The sequence below is a fragment of the Coregonus clupeaformis genome, chromosome 16 (genome assembly GCF_020615455.1).
Source record: "Coregonus clupeaformis isolate EN_2021a chromosome 16, ASM2061545v1, whole genome shotgun sequence".
Taxonomy (NCBI): Eukaryota; Metazoa; Chordata; class Actinopteri; order Salmoniformes; family Salmonidae; genus Coregonus; species Coregonus clupeaformis.
This window is the reverse complement of record NC_059207.1, coordinates 38,590,637-38,610,353: the sequence shown is the minus strand read 5'-3', so window position 1 is coordinate 38,610,353 and position 19,717 is coordinate 38,590,637. Positions and strand designations below refer to the sequence as shown.

General features: G+C 42.5%; 1 protein-coding gene across 1 annotated transcript in view; it reads left to right on the top strand.

The window, feature by feature from the left end:
- LOC121584778 (RIMS-binding protein 2-like) overlaps window positions 1-18,341 on the top strand; it is a 133,845-nt gene extending 115,504 nt beyond the window's left edge. The window contains exons 16-24 of the mRNA XM_041900889.2: window positions 3,127-3,285; window positions 7,169-7,289; window positions 9,458-9,645; window positions 9,840-10,008; window positions 10,231-10,293; window positions 11,023-11,150; window positions 12,338-12,409; window positions 12,632-12,775; window positions 14,578-18,341. Of these exons, the coding sequence (XP_041756823.2) occupies window positions 3,127-3,285; window positions 7,169-7,289; window positions 9,458-9,645; window positions 9,840-10,008; window positions 10,231-10,293; window positions 11,023-11,150; window positions 12,338-12,409; window positions 12,632-12,775; window positions 14,578-14,628 (1,095 nt within the window). The 3' untranslated portion in view covers window positions 14,629-18,341. The remainder of the gene's footprint in view (window positions 1-3,126; window positions 3,286-7,168; window positions 7,290-9,457; window positions 9,646-9,839; window positions 10,009-10,230; window positions 10,294-11,022; window positions 11,151-12,337; window positions 12,410-12,631; window positions 12,776-14,577) is intronic.
- Window positions 18,342-19,717: the final 1,376 nt, after the last annotated feature.

Genomic DNA, 19,717 nt, shown 5'->3' with positions numbered 1-19,717 from the left:
GTAAAAAAAGGGTGGGTCAATGCAAATAGTCCGTGTAGCCATTTGATTAGCTGTTCAGCAGTCTTATGGCTTGGGGGTAGAAGCTGTTAAGAAGCCTTTTGGACCTAGACTTGGCGCACCGGTACCGCTTGCCGTGCAGTACCAGAGAGAACAGTATATGACTAGGGTGGCTGGAGTCTTTGGCAATTTTTAGGGCCTTCATATGACCGCCTGGTATAGAGGTCCTGGATGGCAGGAAGCTTGGCCCCAGTGATGTACTGGGCCGTACGCACTATCCTCTGTAGTGCCTTGCGGTTGGAGGCAGAGCAGTTGCCATACCAGGTGGTGATGCAACCAGTCAGGATGCTCTCAATGGTGCAGCTGTAGAACATTTTGAGTATCTGAGGATCCATGCCAAATCTTTTCAGTCTCCTGAGGGGGAATAGACGTTGTCGTGCCCTCTTCACGACTGTCTTGGTGTGTTTGGACCATGATAGTTTGTTGGTGATGTGGACACCAAGGAACTTGAAGCTCTCTACCTGCTCCACTACAGCCCCGTCGATGAGAATGGGGGTGTGCTCGGCCCTCCCATTCCTGTAGTCCACGATCATCTCCTTTGTCTTGATCATGTTGAGGGAGAGTTTGTTGTCCTGGCACCACACTGCCAGGCAGTGGCGGCTCCTGAAAAAATTCTCAGGGGGGGCAATTTTTCTGATGATTTAGGTGACCTACACACATTTTAAAAAAGATATGTCCAGCAACAACATGAAGACAGGGGCAGCATATAAGTCAATACTGATATACACATTACTTGCTTCAAAAAGGCCTCATGGTTGAATTGGAAATATGTGCACCTGAGCATAATTCACAACAAGCAAGCAGGAGCTTTTGATAGAGGCTACTGAAAACATTGATGCAAGTTATTGGTAATAAGACATTTTTATAGACTTCCATATTCTGCCCTCTTGTATAGATTTGTGAAAATGAACAGTGATAGACATTTTGCCTGAAAACAGAATTAGAAAATAATTTCTAGAAAAGGTAAACACAGCTATCTGTATGGCTTTGTAAAAATGAACAACCATATTCTGGCCAATTGTATAGATTTGTAAATATGAACAACCATATTCTGGCCAATTGTATAGATTTGTAAAAATGAACATGAACAGAATTTTTTGATTTTTTTACTTTAAAAAAAATGAAAAATAACTATTTTAAACAACATCAACTGTGAACTGATTTGGGCGTGTGTGTGTTAAAGAGACAGACAGGGAGGGACAAAGAGAGAGAGAGGCTACATTACTTGTACTGAAACTGTTCTAGCTTGCTGCATGATCAAATTCAGCTGATGCGCATAGCAATGCACGTAATGGGCATTCTTGAAATGCTCACGCAACTTTTGCTGCACACCAGCCTTCTCTCCCCTCATCACACTGTCTCCATCGTAAGCTTGCGCAATGAGTTTGACTTTCTCGTCGTCGGCAAAAAGACCGTTCAGTCTCTCCAAAAGCACACTGGCGATTGAGACTAAGGTTGATTCCGAGATGGGAAGGAACTCAAAAAAGCGCTCCTGCACTTTGTGGTTGCTATCTATGTACCTCAGCACAAGCACCAGCTGTGTCTGTGTAGAAACGTCCGTGGTCTCGTCAGCTTGGATAGCTACGAAGTTCGCCGACTTCACCTCCTCCACAATATGTTCTCTCATGACCGCTAGCATACACTCCAGTAGCTCGTTTTGAATGGTCTTTGATGTTCCCTTGAAAACTTTAGCATTTTTAAGATGGTCATCAAACACCTCATCTAATTGTGCCACAAAGTTGACAAGTCCAAGAAAAATACCAGGGTTGGTGGAGCCCTCAGTTTCATCTTTGCCTCGCAAAGCTAGCCATCTTGACAGTTGTACGTGAATTGATTGACGCTGCTACCCGCTCTTTTCTTAGTTATGTTCATGGTTACTTATGTTACGTATGACGAAAGCGCATAAGTGCAAGCCCTCCCGGAACCCATAGAGATTGTATTGAAAGCTCTGATATTTGAAAAAAAAAATATTTTACATGATAGTCTATGAGAGACTCCTGGGCGATTTTCAACCTGACTGAAATCGCCCCAAAAAGGGGCGGGGCCATTTGAAGCACGACTTTAGCCTGATTGGACATTTAGTGGCAGATCAGACGTCTAGATTAGAACACTGATAACTACTGTTGCCGTGATATAATTGATTAGAAAAAAAATCCCTTCCTTTTCCCGTTTGGCAGTGCGTCGCCCATATCGCCCTAATGAACACACCGCCCCTGCTGCCAGGTCTCTGACCTCCTCCCTATAGGCTGTCTCATCGTTGTCAGTGATCAGGCCTACCACTGTTGTGTCGTCAGCAAACTTAATGATGGTGTTGGAGTCGTGCTTGGCCACACAGTCGTGGGTAAACAGGGAGTACAGGAGGGGACTAAGCAAGCACCCCTGAGGGGCCTCCGTGTTGAGGATCAACGTGGCAGAAGTGTTGTAGCCTACCCTTACCACCTGGGGGTGGCCCGTCAGGAAGTCCAGGATCCAGTTGCAGAGGGAGGTGTTTAGTCCCAGGGTCCTTAGCTTAGTGATGAGCTTTGGTGTTAAACGCTGAGCTATAGTCAATGAACAGCATCCTCCTGTAGGTGTTATTTTGTCCAGGTGGGAAAGGGCAGTGTGGAGTGCAATAGAGATTGCGTCATCTGTGGATCTGTTAGGGCGGAATGTGAATTGGAGTGGGTCTAGGGTTTCTGGGATGATGGTGTTGATGTGAGCCATGACCAGCCTTTCAAAGCACTTCATGACTACAGACGTAAGTGCTACGGGTCGGTAGTAATTTATGCAGGTTACCTTGGTGTTCTTGGGTACAGGGACTATGGAGGTCTGCTTGAAACATGTAGGTATTACAGACTCGGTCAGGGACAGGTTGAAAATGTCAGTGAAGACACTTGCCAATTGGTCAGCACATGCTCTGAGTACACGTCCTGGTAATCCGTCTGGCCCTGCAGCCTTGTGAATGTTGACCTGTTTAAAGCTTCCCCCCCTGTCTCCATGTTCAGCCAGTCAGACACAGGCTTGTTGTTCTAAGGTGATACTGTAACCTGTGGCTCCATGTTAATGCTTGTCCTCTCCCCTGTCTCCCAGCACCACCACAGCCACAGCCACAGTGAGGAGTACCAGACGGAGAGCAGCCGCGGCTCAGACCTGTCTGACATCATGGAGGAGGACGAGGAGGACCTGTACTCTGAGATGCAGCTGGAGGAGGGCCGTCGACGCAGCATCAACTCTCACAACACTCTCAAGGTACAGCACACATATATACACCCCATCTAGTGGTGGTCCATGGGAGGTTGGGAGGCGAGTAGGGAGTGGGGTTGGGGTGAGAGGGAGGGAGGGAGGGCCATCCTATCTACTGTGGCCCCGGCTGCCCTCTCTCACTGTCTGGCTCTACATGCAGGCCCACTGTGGCTTTGCCTGCTGAATGCTCCATCCTGTTCTGAGCTGAACAGCACACTGCATATCAGCTTCATCATCCAGGTCTTAACTAACCCATCTGAATGGCTGTACTATACACACCCAGCATGGACTGGATAAAGAGAGGTGAACACACTATGTGTTGTCTTACTCAATCATGTTTAAAATGAGCTTGGTGTTGATAGAAACATGGAATGTTGTTTTGTCTCAATATGCATTGCATTTTAATATACAGTTTAAGAGCACATATTTTGTAAAAACTGTATAATTAGTAGGCCTACTGTTCATGAATACTCTGTTAAAAATGTGTTGTAAATGAATATGTCAATGACCAAACATTGACCTTTTAAAATGTACTGTACCATCAGCTAGAAGGGTCATGGCATATCGAATGCAATGGGAATCTCATTTAAGTGAGTTTAGGCTACTTAAATGGAATAATTCACTTTGGGTTGTGTCCGTGTCATGTTGTACCTTTTGTGTTTCAGTTATTATCTTGATGTTGATGATGGTTACCTTTGTGGATGTGTGGACCTGTCTCCATTGAGTATGTTCAAGGGGCACATGTGGATGTGTGGCCAATAATCATTATGTAACAAGTTCTCCTGAGTGAAATTATTAGTAGTAGTGAAACATAGGTTATATTTACTGTGTTGATGATAAACAAGAAGCTAAATTGTAATCTGTATTCATTGGGAGTGTTGAAATGAAAGGTCCCCAGGTCACTTCCAAAGAAACATGTTTACAGTCATGCAATGCTGTGAGAATACTTGTTAAACTTTTAACTTATCAAGTTGGTAAGAGTCAGCCAGAAATGATTCCTCACACTGTATGAATACTGTACAGTACTCAACAGAACTGTCTTTTTAGGTGTATTGATCTGCTGCATCTGCCTATGTTTTCCATAGTACCTCATCATGTCACCAATAAGTATGTCTCATTCATGTTCTGTATGTATTTGCATCTTTTTACTATGTTCTGGAAATGGTGTGTACTATGCAGTAGTGCATGCAATCATGGTCAAATATCAGAAGCAACACAGCTGAGATTCAGTCGATAGTCATTATTGATGGAAAATCTAAATCTGTCATAAGAACAGCCCTTGGGTCATGTCTGAAAATGTTAGAACAGACTGAGATACTTTTTAAATGTCTTATTTTGCTTATGCAAGTGCTTTGCTCAGTTTGCTGCCTTATTCCTCTTGGTTAATGTATATGCTGTAGGTCTTATTCACTTGCCCAGGCTGTGCTTGGTGCAATGTGTTTTAAGTATTTTCTTTATAAGTTCATTCACTTATATGTTTTGTGTGTTTGTCACCTGTTTCATTTATCTGTGAGGATTTCTCCCTTGGCAGATTTTTTGCACCCTTTTGTAATCTGTCCTGGCTAGCTAAATCCTCCCCCAGACCCATCCTCAGTGTGACTGTCTATCACTCCCTTTGCTTTCGTCCCAGAGATTCCCGTTCAGAGCATGCCATTTCCCCCACCTCACGGAATGACACTGCATGCCTTACATCTGGCCATTCTGCCACAAATAACTAATTCTGTTCTTATTTTGTCTTTTTTCCCATTTAATTTTTTATTCACACACTGTGTTGTTTCCTGCCTGTTCTAACACCTTCAAAAACTAAATTTTAAACAAAATTCTTAATTGAAATGCCAAACCAATCCACCCTGCGCTCCGCACCGTGGCTGGTCGTACAGGCATATTACAGGCGTCAGGACCTAGGGGAGGAGAGGGACTGCTGGGACCTACAGAGGGAGGTGGTGAGACAGAAGTCCCTGCGTAGTAAACGCCTCCACAGCATCCCTGAGGTGGCCGAGGATGAGCCTGACGGAGTGGATGGGATGGGCCATCATCATCAGCGCCTGCGCTTTGACGACGAAGGCAGGCCTGGTACACCCCGCATGCACCGCAGGGGCCCCCATATCTACCAACAGGACCCCCACCAGCACAACCACCTCTCCCCCAGCAAGAACCACTGTCGCCTGCTGCAGCCCCAGCACTCCTCTCCGAACTATGGCTGTACTTTCGAGGAGCGCAGCCTGAACCGGCCCAGCCGCCAGACCACCAAGAGCCCTGACAGCGGCCTGGACTGTGGCAGCGAGGAGGAGGGCTCTTTGGGGTACCGGGGTTACCCCCACGGCAGCCCCATGCGGGGTCCTGTCCACTACATCCACTGTGAGGGGCCGGTAGAGCGACGGGCCCTGGCTGCAGGCAGGAAGAGGCAATTGACACGGCAGTGCAGCATGGATGAGGACTACTGTGACAGCCCTAAGACGGGCCATGTGTCTGACCTGAGGAACAGGGAGGTGCACTACGGGCCAGGCCGGGAGCGGGAGAGGGAGCCAGGGAACAGCCCCAGACGCTACCCCAGGGACGGAGCCCTGAGCGAGGGCAGGCTCCACCAGCTGGACAGGCCCTATCAAAGGGACCTTAGGGCCAGCTATGTGAACAGGCTCAACAGGGTCTCGGACCAGCCGCTGGTGTGTGTGACTCAGACTCTTACCTGCTGTACATTCCATCAGCAAGCAGTAAAACCATACCTTTTTTCTTGGTGTTTTTTCTCTCTATGGGTCTCCCACCTTTACATTGATTTATTTTTGTTTTGTGCAATATTCTGGCAAGTTATTAGTACATGTTCATGGTGATTCTTATTTGTAGTTTTTCATGTGTGTAGTTTGCTCGTTCTTAGAACGTCCAGTGAGTTTTTAAGTGAAGCTTTTTTGATTATCTAAAGGCCATTTCAGAAAGTTTTTGTTTCTGATGTGTCTGAGGAGAAAGATTCCTTTTAAAACAAAATGACAGCTCAACCATTATAGTTTTCATGGGGATGCGCTATCCCTATTCTGCTCCGACTTCCCCCTCTCTCTACCAGCCAATGGGTTTGATATGCAGCTCTGACAGACATCTTGCCCATCCTATCCCACCTCTGACTTTACCCTGATTGCGCTGCCTTCCACAGGGGGACCTCTATTCCAGCATGTTCTGCTTTTCATTGCGCGTAAAGGCTGTAGTCCTTGACAGATAAAGCCTTTCCTAGTGGGACCACATTGAGGGTAGTCTCTCATAGCCTTTTAGCTGATTTAGCCTTCATTCCATCTGCATTATGTTAGTGCTCTGCAGACAATATGCTCTCCCCTCTTCATGCTCTCCCCTAATATTTTCAACAGAATCTCCTCTCCTCCTCATATACTACACACAGCAGTGGTCAGCTTGTTGCTCGATCCCCCACCCCCCATCTCTGTCCCATATATCCTGTATGACTAACTGGATGAGAAGCCTTTGGGCCTCAGTCTCTCTCTCTCTTGTTTGGGCCCCAGGCTGAAGCCATTATGGTTGTCCTCAGCTAACTATCCCTTTCTCCATTCTATTCTCTTTCCTCTACTCGCTCGCTCACGCATTCTTCTCACCAAGGAGCTGACATGCGCAGAACAAAAAAACAAATGGTCTTTAGCTAAACATCTGATCCTGTTGTGGTGTCTGGGGTTGATTTACTTTGGTTCTGTTGATGTTTTTTTGGTTTGTTTGGTCTCTTTATTTTATGGGTTTATTTATGACCCTTATTTTGCCTCCTTAAGGACAAATGGAAGTGATATCATTTGCTCTTATGGTTTTGCGATCCTTTTGAATGGCTGATTTGTTATGTGAGAGAGGCAGTGTAAAAGGCAGTTTGTTTTAATTTACGCTGTGTTTTTCTCTCCCTCTAAAGATTATAGGGAACTCCCCCTCCCATGGGTGCTCCCATGGCGACCGGCTAGACCATTCAGGGAGGAGGCCGGTCCATGGCGGCAACCCCACACAGCGACGACCCATGATGGTTCCTTCCATTGGTTAGTGTGGTCACCACATGATGGGATGCCCCGTCCTCCCCTGCTGGGACTCTGGTGTTGTGTATTTATTATTCATTGTGTTGCCTTACCCTTGTGAGCTGAGCTGAACATCTCTCCCATAGACACATGACCTTAAACAACCATGTAGTCCTCTGTAGTGGTGGTGTGATCCTACAGCTGTAGTTCTGACCAACCTCATACCTCTTTATGGTGTCTCTGACTGGCTTTTTAAATGTGCATAAGCCGTTAAGTGTGGTTCTAGGTCTATAGACTTTATATACTGTGTGTATAGAGGGCTCACCCTCTCTTACCCTTCCATCTGTCTCACACAGTGCAAAGCATTGCTGTTTTACATTGAAGAACTCCAGAGTACAACCTGTTGCCTTATCCCACCCCCTGTTCCCCATGACCCCTCCCCCTCCAGCAGCATGTCAAGCTAGGCATGGGCCGGTCCGTGGAGTAGAGCAGTGTGTGTGGGTGGGGGGGGTCCCTGACAGTAACGCTGTGATCTGATTGGTGTCTTCTGTAGAGATCACAATGATGGAGAGTAACAGTGAGGGGAGTGAGGGAAACCTCTCACCTGGCAAGAAGGATGTTTACTATCATGGCAGTGTAGCTCGGCGCAGGATATGGCATGACGATGGTATGTGGCCCAGCTTCTCTCTAGAACAACATAAATAAACGGTGAAAATTACAGTAAAGACAGTGTTAAGAACCTTACTTGATATTAGAAAGGATTAGTAGTCTAAAGCTTAAGTGTGAATTTTACACTAGGCTGCCGGGAAAGACAAGATGGCCACTTTTTCTGTAGCTGAAGAATGAGTGTCCCCTCCCCTCTCTTTAAAGCTCTCAGCAGCCTTAACCCCAGGCCTCCCTTGGAGACCCCTCTTTCTTCCTTCCCTCTCACCCATCCCTTCTTTTCACCCTTCCTCTCCCCCTCCCAGGGCATATAGTCTCCCCCTGTTGACTGTTGATTTTGCATGACTGATTGTTTACAGTACAGTGAGAAGGAAAACCATTGGATGAGTAAGTGCACTCATGTCTTGTTGGTATCACTCCATTGCACCGTGATGAAATTGCTGTCATCTAAACCAAACATTGTATCATTAAAACATAATTTAACAGACATGTTCCTTGAATTGTGCTATTGAAACGTGGTTTGTTTGGACATGGAGCTCCAGGAAATCCACTAGTGAATGAATATCAGGTGGATTCCTTTCCTTTCCCCTCACTGTCCCTGATGCCGCCGATGAGTCAGGTTTCTGCATTTGATGTTATAATTTAATGCAGGAATATTCATTTGCCCTTTTAGCTTAATGCTGTATTTCTAATGTGAGCATGGTTTCACCCCTCTTGTATTGATATTGAAGCATACTTCCTCATTTTGAAGAGTGGAACGCATGAATGCCTGTTGCGCTCCGTGAGACAGTGAAGTAAAACAGCAATGAACAGTCTGAGTCTGTTTCCCTCCATTCTTTGTTATGTGCATGGTCATGTAGTTCCACCTGCATCCCATGGCTTGGCTTGACATGTGCTGGTGTCTCTCCTACTTTACCTCTGTCTAACTGTATCTGTGAGTGTTATAAAGGTACTTTGTTTGTCGTTTTGGTGTCTGTCCTACCAGCATTCAGAGATGCATGAAAAAAGTATGAAGAAAAAAAAAATGTATTCACTCACTAACTGTAAGTCACTCTGGATAAGAGCGTCTGCTAAATGACTAAAATGTAAAATGTAAAAATGTAAATGTGTGAAAAAACAGCCAATCTGTGCTATCTGTCAATTATAGATAGCTTAGACTTTTTTTTTTTTTTTACTGTAAAAATAGTTTAGTAAATACTTACATGTTCTAATAAATTCAGAAATGTTGCTACAGTATGTAATTACAGTAGGGTCTTATCAACATTTTTAGAGGCGTGCCCTTTGAGAGGATGATGGACACAATAGTGCAGAATGACCATTCTATCTTCAAACCTCTTTAAATCCCCCTTGAAATCTTGGGCTCTTTTTCACACACATGTTTCATGGCCCTCTCCCATGTCTGTCAGCCATGACAAAGTGACATCTTCTCGTCCCGCTGCCCTCTACTCCGCTCTGCACCCCAGCCTATCCTGTGCTGGGGGCTGGCAGTAGCAGGGCTGGCAGTAGCAGCAGTGCCTTCTGTGTTTCAGATGGGTATGGCGGGCAAGGCCGCGGGCATGGCCGAGGGCGGCGCTCGCCAGAGTACTATGAGGAGTCGGAGCCAGAGGACCTGGCGCGTATATTTGTGGCCCTGTTTGACTACGACCCTCTGTCCATGTCCCCCAACCCTGATGCTGCAGACGAGGAGCTGCCCTTCAAAGAGGGCCAGATCATCAAGGTGGGAGCCTGATCCACACAGTGCTGTTGTCCAATCTGCTTTACTCATCCTAACAACAGAAGGGCCTAGTGTTGACTTACATTCATGGGTTAGATGTAGTTGTGTAGTCGTGAAGCTGCTATTAAAACAACTGTAGTGGTGGTGGCTGTTTTCTATTTCTCCCCCCTGCTAACATTGTTCTCTGTGCTGGTCAGGTGTTTGGGGATAAGGACACGGATGGGTTCTACAGGGCAGAGATCCGTGACCGTCCGGGTCTGATCCCCTGTAACATGGTGTCAGAGATCCAGACTGAGGATGATGAGATGATGGACCAGCTACTCAAACAGGGCTTCCTCCCACTCAACACTCCTGTAGAGAAATTAGGTAGGGCAGCACCTGGACTCCCACTTTCTCTCTCAGTTTTTTTTATTTTCTCCACTACTCTTTCTTACTCTAATTTGGGGCTGATTTTCTCTTCCCTTCCTCTTTTCTTCTCTCGCTTGCTTTCTTTACACACTGATGTATATTGCTGATGGTACTCTCCTTTCTCTGTCTCTACAATCGTTTCCCTCCTTCTTTTTCTTTTCTCTCTGCTTTCCCGTGAAGTGAACTGCAACCGCTTCAAAGATGGCCGCTCAATAAACCGCAGGTCCCGGAAATCCAAGCGAGGTTTGTGTTCTCTTTAGATGTACTCTTTCTGCACCATCTTTTTTATCTTCACGCTTTGCTTCTTCACCCATTTCTTTACATTTTACATTTAGTTTTCTTATATGAGTGTTTGAGTTGGGAATTATGGGTATTATCTTGTAGAAAAAAAGAAAGAAGGGAAGCGCTGCTAAGGTACACAATAGTAGATTCTGGTAGACAGAAGGTGCTCATTGGTAAAAGGGGTACATTGGTCATCAAAAGAAAGGAGGACCAAGGTACTCTTCATATAATTAATTAAAATGCCTTTATTTGTATGGCATGTTCAATGGAAACAAAGTTTTTTTCCCTGACGAAGGCTGCATGGCCTTCGTCAGGGAGTACAGGAAGGCCATGCAGCCGAGACTTTGTTTCCATTGAACATGCCATACAAATAAAGGCATTTTAATTAATTACATGAAGAGTACCTTGGTCCTCATTTCTTTTTGATGGGTCTTTTCTGTCAGAATTGTCTAGAACATGCTCATCTTCAGTAAATCAATGGGGGTGTTCATTATGGCTTTCACCTTCATGTACCATGTTCATGCAGCCTTTGCCTAGTATAGACGGTCATTCATGACAGATCAGAAGGCATTGCATACTGTCATTTTAGTGTGTGATTTTACAACTGAGATTAGTAAGGTGATTATCTCTAGTTTAGTGTGTTACTTGTCATTCTTATTGATTGATGACTTTCTGTGTGTCTCTGTCCAGAGAGGAACAGGCGGAGTGGTCGTCAGCACCCCTCGTCCACACATAGAATGGTGGCACTGTATGACTATGACCCCAGGGAGAGCTCCCCCAATGTGGATGTGGAGGTACTGCTAGAGTCAGGTGTAGAGGTAGTTCTACCCTGTTACTACTAACGATGTACCTACTTGCCTTGCCAACATTGCACCAATACACCAGCCAGTCTTACTCCCCAGATTTACTCCCCATCTTTACCATTACCTGGTCCCCATTAGTAGCTTAACCTTTTCCTGTTGTTCTTATGGCCCTTCCCCCCTGGTTTCACTCACTCTCACCTTTCTATTGGCACGGCCCCAGACACAGTATGGGAGAGACATGCTGAATGAGGAGGTGAGTGAGAGGAGTGTCCGCTCTCTGTGTTTTCTCCCTGACTGTTGTTGGAGTGTTCAGAGGAGGTGCAACAGAGGTGGACACATGGTGGAGGGGGCTACAGTATACCCCTCTCATGAACACAGCCCCTCACCAATTGCCTGCACTGGCATTCTTCCTCGGTTTGGTCTGTGTGTTGAGGCATCTCCTACGTTTGGTTTGTGTATTTTGGAGAGGCCTGGAAGAGTGGATAGTAGATAGTAGTATGGTATGCCTATTGTCTGTGCTGCAATCAATGATGTATACAAACCTTGGATTGCTGATGCAATGTATTGGCCATTGAGAGGCTTTGAAGCCACCGGTTGGCCATATAGGCACTCCCCAGTAGGAGCAGTCCTACATAGGAATGAATGGAATTCTACAGTATTTCAATTAAATGTTTCAAGGACAAAATTGTATGTATTTAAGTAATTTATTGTTGTAGTGGGGACAGTTACTAAAAATATATATATATATTTTTAGCTCATATAATATCATTTCAAAGTATGTATTAAGGTGTCTGTAATAGAATAAACGTGTAAAAAATGAATCTAGACATTAATAAATGCATTTATATAGCCTCCAAAATATTTTTTACAATGGATGATGAGTACCAAGATGGCTGTGTGGTGGCTTCATTACAGCGCCCCCTGTCAGTCATCCAGGGTTTATACACATCACTGGTTGCAATCCTGTCTTCAAACTTCCAACACTTGATGCATTTTATAGTTGCAACAGTCTGCCAAGATTGTACTGACACTTCTAGATTTACAATGCATCTCAGTGATTGGAATAGGAAGTACAGCATTTCACACAAATTAAACCCTAACAGTATCCCACGTGCTTGGGTTATAGAGAGAATCTTCAACAGATGCAAGCTGCTTTGTTGTAGAGAAAGCAGGTCAAACTTAACTCAAACCTGTTTTGACAGGCTGAACTGACATTCTGTGCTGGTGATGTCATAACAGTTTTTGGTGAAATTGATGAAGATGGGTTTCATTATGTAAGTATGTGAGATGTGACTTACACTTGATATAAAGTAGTTCATATTTCTTCAACCAGCTTTGTGCAAATAAAAACAGTGAAAATGACAGTGATAGTAATAGTAGCCGTATGATAAACAATTTAAATTGATCATAATTTAATATACCTTTAGTCTAGTTCTCTATATTATGGAATCCAATGTACATTCTATGCCAGTCACCCTGTGTTTGTGATCCCTCAGGGCGAGCTCAATGGACACAAAGGTCTTGTTCCCTCCAACTTTCTAGAAGAAGTGCCTCATGATGTTGAGGTTTTTCTCACTGACACACCATCTCGAGATCCTCGATATCCCCAGGACGCTGCAGCGCGGATAAAGACCAAAAGGGTACATGCTCTCTCGCAGTACTAGCCCTCTTTTCCATTCCCTTTACCTCCTTACTCTCCTTTAGTTTTCCGTCTGTGCTTGTGAGTGTTTCATTCCTGAACATATGATGGGAATTCAGACTTTGGAACATTATGCTGTAAACGTTGTTGATGTCTCAGAAATATAAAGAAAACTATTAATACTTGACAGAGGTACTTTTATTTTTTATGTTGACTGCCGTGGGGGGAGGTGGGGAAGGGGGAAACATATGCATTGTAAAATATGTAGACATATTCATAAAGCATTCTCAAAGAGAATAGACCGAAAGAATAAAAGAAAAGCTGAATTCTTGTCATGTAATGTCTTGAAAAATAGCAGTCAACAACATGCAATGTTTTTTTTGCACATGAATATTTAAGTATTGTAATAAATGCTTTATGAATATTACCTGTGTTTGATCAGAAATAGTTTTGATGTACTGGATGAAAGATCTAGACTGTAGCACTGCATGTTCTCTCTTTAAGATGCATGAATTCCCTTTGAACCTTTTTATAGTGAACAATAAGTCTAGTACAGTAGAACTTTTGTATTTGCGCCTGAAAGCCTTGTTTTTGTATATTGCTTACTTGTAAAATAGCATCAAGAAGCTTATGTTCCTCTTTGAGAGTATAATTTCAAAAGTAATTATAATACTAGCTGTAAAATAATGTTACAATAATAATGTATTTAACAAATAATTGCAAGTTAATGTTTGAATATGAGCAGGTTTCATCTTGAGTTTCTTGGTTGGTTTTATAATTTGTCATTCTCATAGTGCAGACTATTGAAATGCCATCACTGCATTTTTTATTTTTTTCCTCACCCGCTTGGCAAAACAGAAGAAGAGTGTTCATTTTACACCTTAAAGGCTCTGTTTCCATCACGTAAGTGAGCAACTGAGGATACCAAGGTTACGCAGCCCTCGTCTAATGTAGATGACATGGGTTCCCCTTAGTTTCCGGTATGCAACACACATCTTTTATGACCATTATCTTGGCAGTTTATATTTCAGTTAATTCCTTTTCAAATGGATGTAAATATTTATAGAATACTGTGGTACACACCAGGATGACACATTTGACCCCAGTGTACATGCTTTTATTTGACGTGAGTTTATTGTAAAAGCATTCAGGTTGTTGTGTTACCTTAAGGACGGCCACCCTAGCCAATGCATTAGACAAGAAGCATGGTATCTTCAGTTGTTTCTCTGGGTGTTGTACATTACAATGTCCGTCTCTCAAGATAAGTCTCCTGCTGTAACTCATGGTAAGCTAAAAGGCCATTGTTGCACGCCTAGGTTGCCTCCCCGTAGTACTAGTGGTAACATTCAATCAGACTCTATAACTAACGTTCTAATAGATAGAACCTCCCCTCTCCTTGAAGTAGTGCACCCTGCCACACTTAATCTAATCAAACTCTGCTAGAAACAAGCCAATGGTAATTAACTGTCTGCCAGACAGGCAACTCCTTCTTGTTGAGGTTTCCAATCAATCAGATAAACATTTAATTGGCATTACTTTACCCATATATACCCAAGATAGTGGTCTGCTCCACATGCCCTTGTTAAGTTGTTAGTGGGGTGCACTTTTTCTCTCACATAAGGAATGATGCGAAATGGCAAAAATAGCTACTAACATTTTTTCCTCATAGAAAGTGTCATCAATTAGATTTCCAAACTGTATTTTAATTAACATGAGAAATGGAGAATCACATTTTTAAAAATTAGTTTGTATAAATATCTACGTTGCTTGTGATCAGATTTGTAAATACAACTTTTTTTAAAGCAGGTTAAATTGGTTCCAACAACCTTGATGAAGTTACCTGGTGAAAAGTGATTAATTGCTTCAAAAACTGGTAAATTGAAACACTTATCCCCTCTCTACGTATGATAAACTATGAACGTTCAATGTGCAGAATAGTATGACCCTCTTATTGATCTGGACATGTCTATATGTAGCTATATCCTACAATCTACTGTATATACTACAGTGCTAGACTAGTCTCATGTTAATGGGATCTTAAGGATACATCTTTCCTAAGTGCAATTGAAAATAAGCCTTTTAGCTCATGATTACAATGAAGGAATATTTAGATATTAGATGTTTACTGTAACCCAGTTGTATATGAATGCCCTTTATATTTAAAAAGAAAATCTGCTGTCATATGTTGTCCCATAATGTTAATACAATATTGTGTCTCTTGTTTTTGTGTGAAAGACATGGCTTTTGCCATTGATAGCCATTCTGGAGAATCTCAGCATAGAAATATGTGATTGGTAAAGAGTATGTGGACATTCTTTGACATTGAAGTCTTTATAATTTAAACCAGCTTGATGAAAGACTGTACCTAAATGGCAGTGGGGGAGGGGGGTATACAGCACCTCAGTACACTAAAGAGACAATATCCTAACATTCACAAGTTGATAGACTGATGAAGCCAAAGGTATGGTGGCCCTGTTGAGACAGAAAGGACTGAGTGGAAGGGAGTAGTGACTGGGGTGCAAGAGGGCTGGCTTTTTAACCCCGCTGAACTGTCCCTTACGGGTCTCCCATTAGGTTCCATTGGAAAAATCGGGTCCGCCCAGAAGAGCCACCTCCCCCACAGAGCGCCAACAGATCCCTGGCTCTGCTACCGTGGGGCCTGGCAGTCCCATCAGGGGCCCCCGCGACTTGTCCTCCAAAAAGAAAAAGGGACTGCTCTCCAAAGGGAAGAAACTATTGAAAAGACTTGGCGCTGTAAAATAACCCCTTCATATACTTGTTGAAGTATCTTACCAACCACATCATACTTAATCTCCAACACTTCCATTACTGTAAGCAGTCCTGTGAAAACATATAGTGGTCAAAACTTTGATTTTGATGGCATTTGACAGTTAGTCACTCTTACAAATCTGTTGTATTCTAGAAACCATATTTTCTTATGTAAATTGCAGTATGTATTTTGAATATGGTTCAGGGACCTCACTCATAGTTTGACATTTAGTGTCATAAGCCAACCTCTGGTCATTTATGTTTTGCTATCTGAAGCAGAGGCCTACAATGGATGGATGATTTGAAATATTCTCAATTTTGAAGGCCAATAGGTACGTAGGTGTTTTGATGATGCTGTAGACTACAATGTCCCTCAGTGTAAGAGGTGTTTAGACCAGCGTCTCTTTAGGGCTGAGATCAAAGGATAGGGCTCAGAATGGCCAGTCAACATCATACTTGATACTACTGCTGGTGGCCCACCCTAACCTTCATATTGTAGTACCCATGTTGAGGCAAGGAAAATAGCAGTTTTAGGGTCAGGCAGCTGAGGTCATTTGAACAGTATGGGAGGTTTGCATGTTTTACCTAAACCACATCCAGAATGAAAATGCCTATCCAACCTTTGAAAGCACATGCTAACTGCTGGCCTTTTCTATCAGAACTCAAGGCTCAATTTGCATGTTTTGTCAGTGCATTTTTATAATGAGAGAATCTACAGTGTATGAGCCAAATTTGCTAAACGAATAGTAAATAGAGTACTTTTTTTTTCTTTCTTTCTTTTTTTTTTTTTTTTTACATACAAACAGAATATTCAATACAAACCTAAATGTCACATTCGTACTCAGTTCAATTCAAGCCCAGGTACACATTTAACTAGTCAGCACCTGAAGTCATGATATGTGCAGTGGTAAAATATGCAAAATCTCCAGAAAGACTTGAGTCAGATTGGTCTGGAGAGAATTTGATAAGCAAGTATCAGTTCTTCAGACACACCGAAATAACTCTGGACAAGCACATGAGATAGGACAGGGTTTCAAGATTCAGTATCTTTTTGTTGTTGTTGAATGGTCATGAAATGCCTAGTTAAAACCAACCTCCATGTATTTGCCTTATAAACGCACAATGGTTTGTATTTTGTCCAGTGAGTGGAGCATTTTTATGTCCTGTATGCATTCATGTCATTGCATTACTTCTGAAAATGAAATGTATTTGCAAATTATGTTGATCAAGACTAGTGATGTGCAGTTTATTACTTGTACGAATGTCATGTTTTTTGGAGGAGAATACTATAATTGGCACAAAATACTTTAATGAAATAAATACAAGGCACTTTATTTTGTTCTTCATGTTATACATGCAATGTATTCACTGCATTCACAATCCCATTTTGACACAGGTTTGTGTAAAAGACAATGGACGTGAAGGAAATGCAATTGAAGGCCAGTTTAATTCAAACTGTTTCCAGGATAAGTTGCAATCAGCAGTTGGTATTATTTTTGTTTCAAACTAAAAGTTTTGTAGAGTACACCCCAAACTTGCAATTCTTGCAGCAGGAGAATGTTGTTTTAGACTTATGCCGGAGACTAGGTTTGATTGAATAACCTTCATCAGATAAGAGCCCTATATCAAGTTATTGTTGTTACATAGAAATTGTGATTTCAACAAGACACAAGTCTACCTCCATAACGACCCCTATAAGTTCAACTAATTTGACTATAGGTTCACAGAAGTCAACTCTCCATTTCATATATTTGCAAAGGGTAGAAGTACTGTATTTGTGTCAGCACCCAACTAGCACAGAGTAGTGAATGTATGATTAATTGAAAGCCAATGTATTTTAATTTATCAAAACTATCCATTAGGAGTATGCAGATGTCCAGCGTTCTCTGGTCCAGTTTGTATGTTAAATGAAACCTTCCATCTGTTAACGCTTTACACTATTTTGTTAATCATTTCATCCTTCCATTCACTTTATATCACTGCTTTTTCTGGACTACTACTTACATGAGATTTGAACTGAGACTGCCAAAAAAGAATGTATGAAAAGCATTCTGTACAACTTTCTGTACAATTGTCAGTCATTGCTTCTATACATATTGTTTTGACTGTTGCTCTTTTTGTACTTTGTCCATTTGTAAATTGTTTTTAAATGTTTATACTTGATTTTCAGACTGCCTTTTTTGTACATTAAAATTGATAATCAAACAGTGCAAAGCTTTCCCCATGGTGTCTTCAAAACCATAATGATTTAAGTCTGCAATTGTGTGCTAGCTTTATGAAAAAAAAAAAGATCAGCCTATATTGGTGGTTACAAAATATTGTGTGGGTGTGCATGTGCAAAAATTTGTATCAAATAAATTTCATATTTTGTAATGCTGCTTGCCCTGTGTTTTATTCCTCGAATGCCATGGTGTAACAGCAAAGTCAAAGGATTAAGGACTCGATTCAATCCATATCGCTCAAGTTCAGCGCTGTAGCGCGATTTAAATGTAAAGGTAATTTCCGATTGAGCTGACATACTAAGTCGTTTACTGTGAATGCGGGAACATTGGCTTTACATTTCTATTGCGCTGTATGTAGTGCAGGTCTTCAGCACTACGGATTGAATAAAGTCATAAACGTTAATATCAAAGTCCTGAGTATGGACAGAATTGAGTTACTCTGAAAAGGGCATAGGCCTGAAAAAGGAAAGGGACATGTAATTATCACAACTTCAAATACTAACTGCTCCAGGGGTATTCAACTCTTATCCTACAAGGTCCAGAGCCTGCTGGTTTTCTGTTATACCTGATAATTAATTGCACCCACCTCGTGTAACAGGTCTAAATCAGTCCCTGATTAGAGGGGAACAATTAAAAAACGCAATGGCACTGGCTTTGAGGTCCAGAGTTGAGTTTGAGGGTGCTAGACAGTAATGCAATAACACCAGTACTACACTTTTACTGAAGGGTAATCAAATTACAAACAAAACTTGATCCACAATTACTTTGATCAATTGATTTAACTGCTTTTTTTTATGCTCCAAAGTTTGAACAAATTTTTTTCAAGCCAGACAATAACCTTAATATTCACTGTGATAGTTAACAAAGAGGTACAGTGCATTCAGAAAGTAATCAAACCCCTTGACATTTTCCACATTTTGTTACGTTACAACCTTATTCTAAAATTGATTTAATTATTATTAATTAAGTTATTAAATTAATTATTATTTTTCCCCCTCATCAATCTACACACAATACCCCACAATGACAAAGCAAAAACTGGTTTTTAGAAATACCTTATTTACATAAGTATTCAGACTCTTTGCTATGAGGCTCAAAATTGAGCTCAGGTGCATCCTGTTTCCATTGATCATCCTTGAGATGTTTCTACATCTTGATTGGAGTCAATTCAATTGATTGGACATGATTTGGAAAGGCACACACCTGTCTATATACGGTCCCACAGTTGACAGTGCATGTCAGAGCAAAAACAAAGCCATAGGGTCGAAGGAATTGTCTGTAGAGCTCTGAGACAGGATTGTGTTGCGGCACAGATCTGGGGAAGGGTACCAAAAAATGTCTGCAGCATTAAAGGTCTCCAAGAACACAGTGGCCTCCATCATTCTTAAATGGAAGAAGTTTGGAACCACCAAGACTCTTCCTAGAGCTGGCCGCCTGGCCGAACTGAGCAACTGGGGGAGAAGAGTCTTGGTCAGGGAGGTGTGACCAAGAACCCGATGGTTCGGAGAGATCCTCGATGAAAACCTGCTCCAGAGCGCTCAGGACCTCAGATTGGGGCGAAGGTTCATCTTCCAACAGGACAACACTGGAGCGGCTTCGGGACAAGTCTCTGAATGTCCTTGAGTGACCCAGCCAGAGCCCGGACTTGAACCTGATTGAACATCTCTGGAGACCTGAAAATAGCTGTGCAGCGACGCTCCCCATCCAACCTGACAGAGCTTGAGAGGATCTGCACAGAAGAATGGGAGAAACTCCCCAAATACAGGTGTGCCAAGCTTGTAGCGTCATACCCAAGAAGACTTGAGGCTGTAATCGGTGCCAAAGGTGCTTCAACAAAGTACTGAATAAAGGGTCTGAATACTTATGTAATGTAATAAACCTGTTTTTGCTTTGTCATTATTGGGTATTGTGCCTAGATTGATGAGAAAGAAAAAACAATTGTATCCATTTTT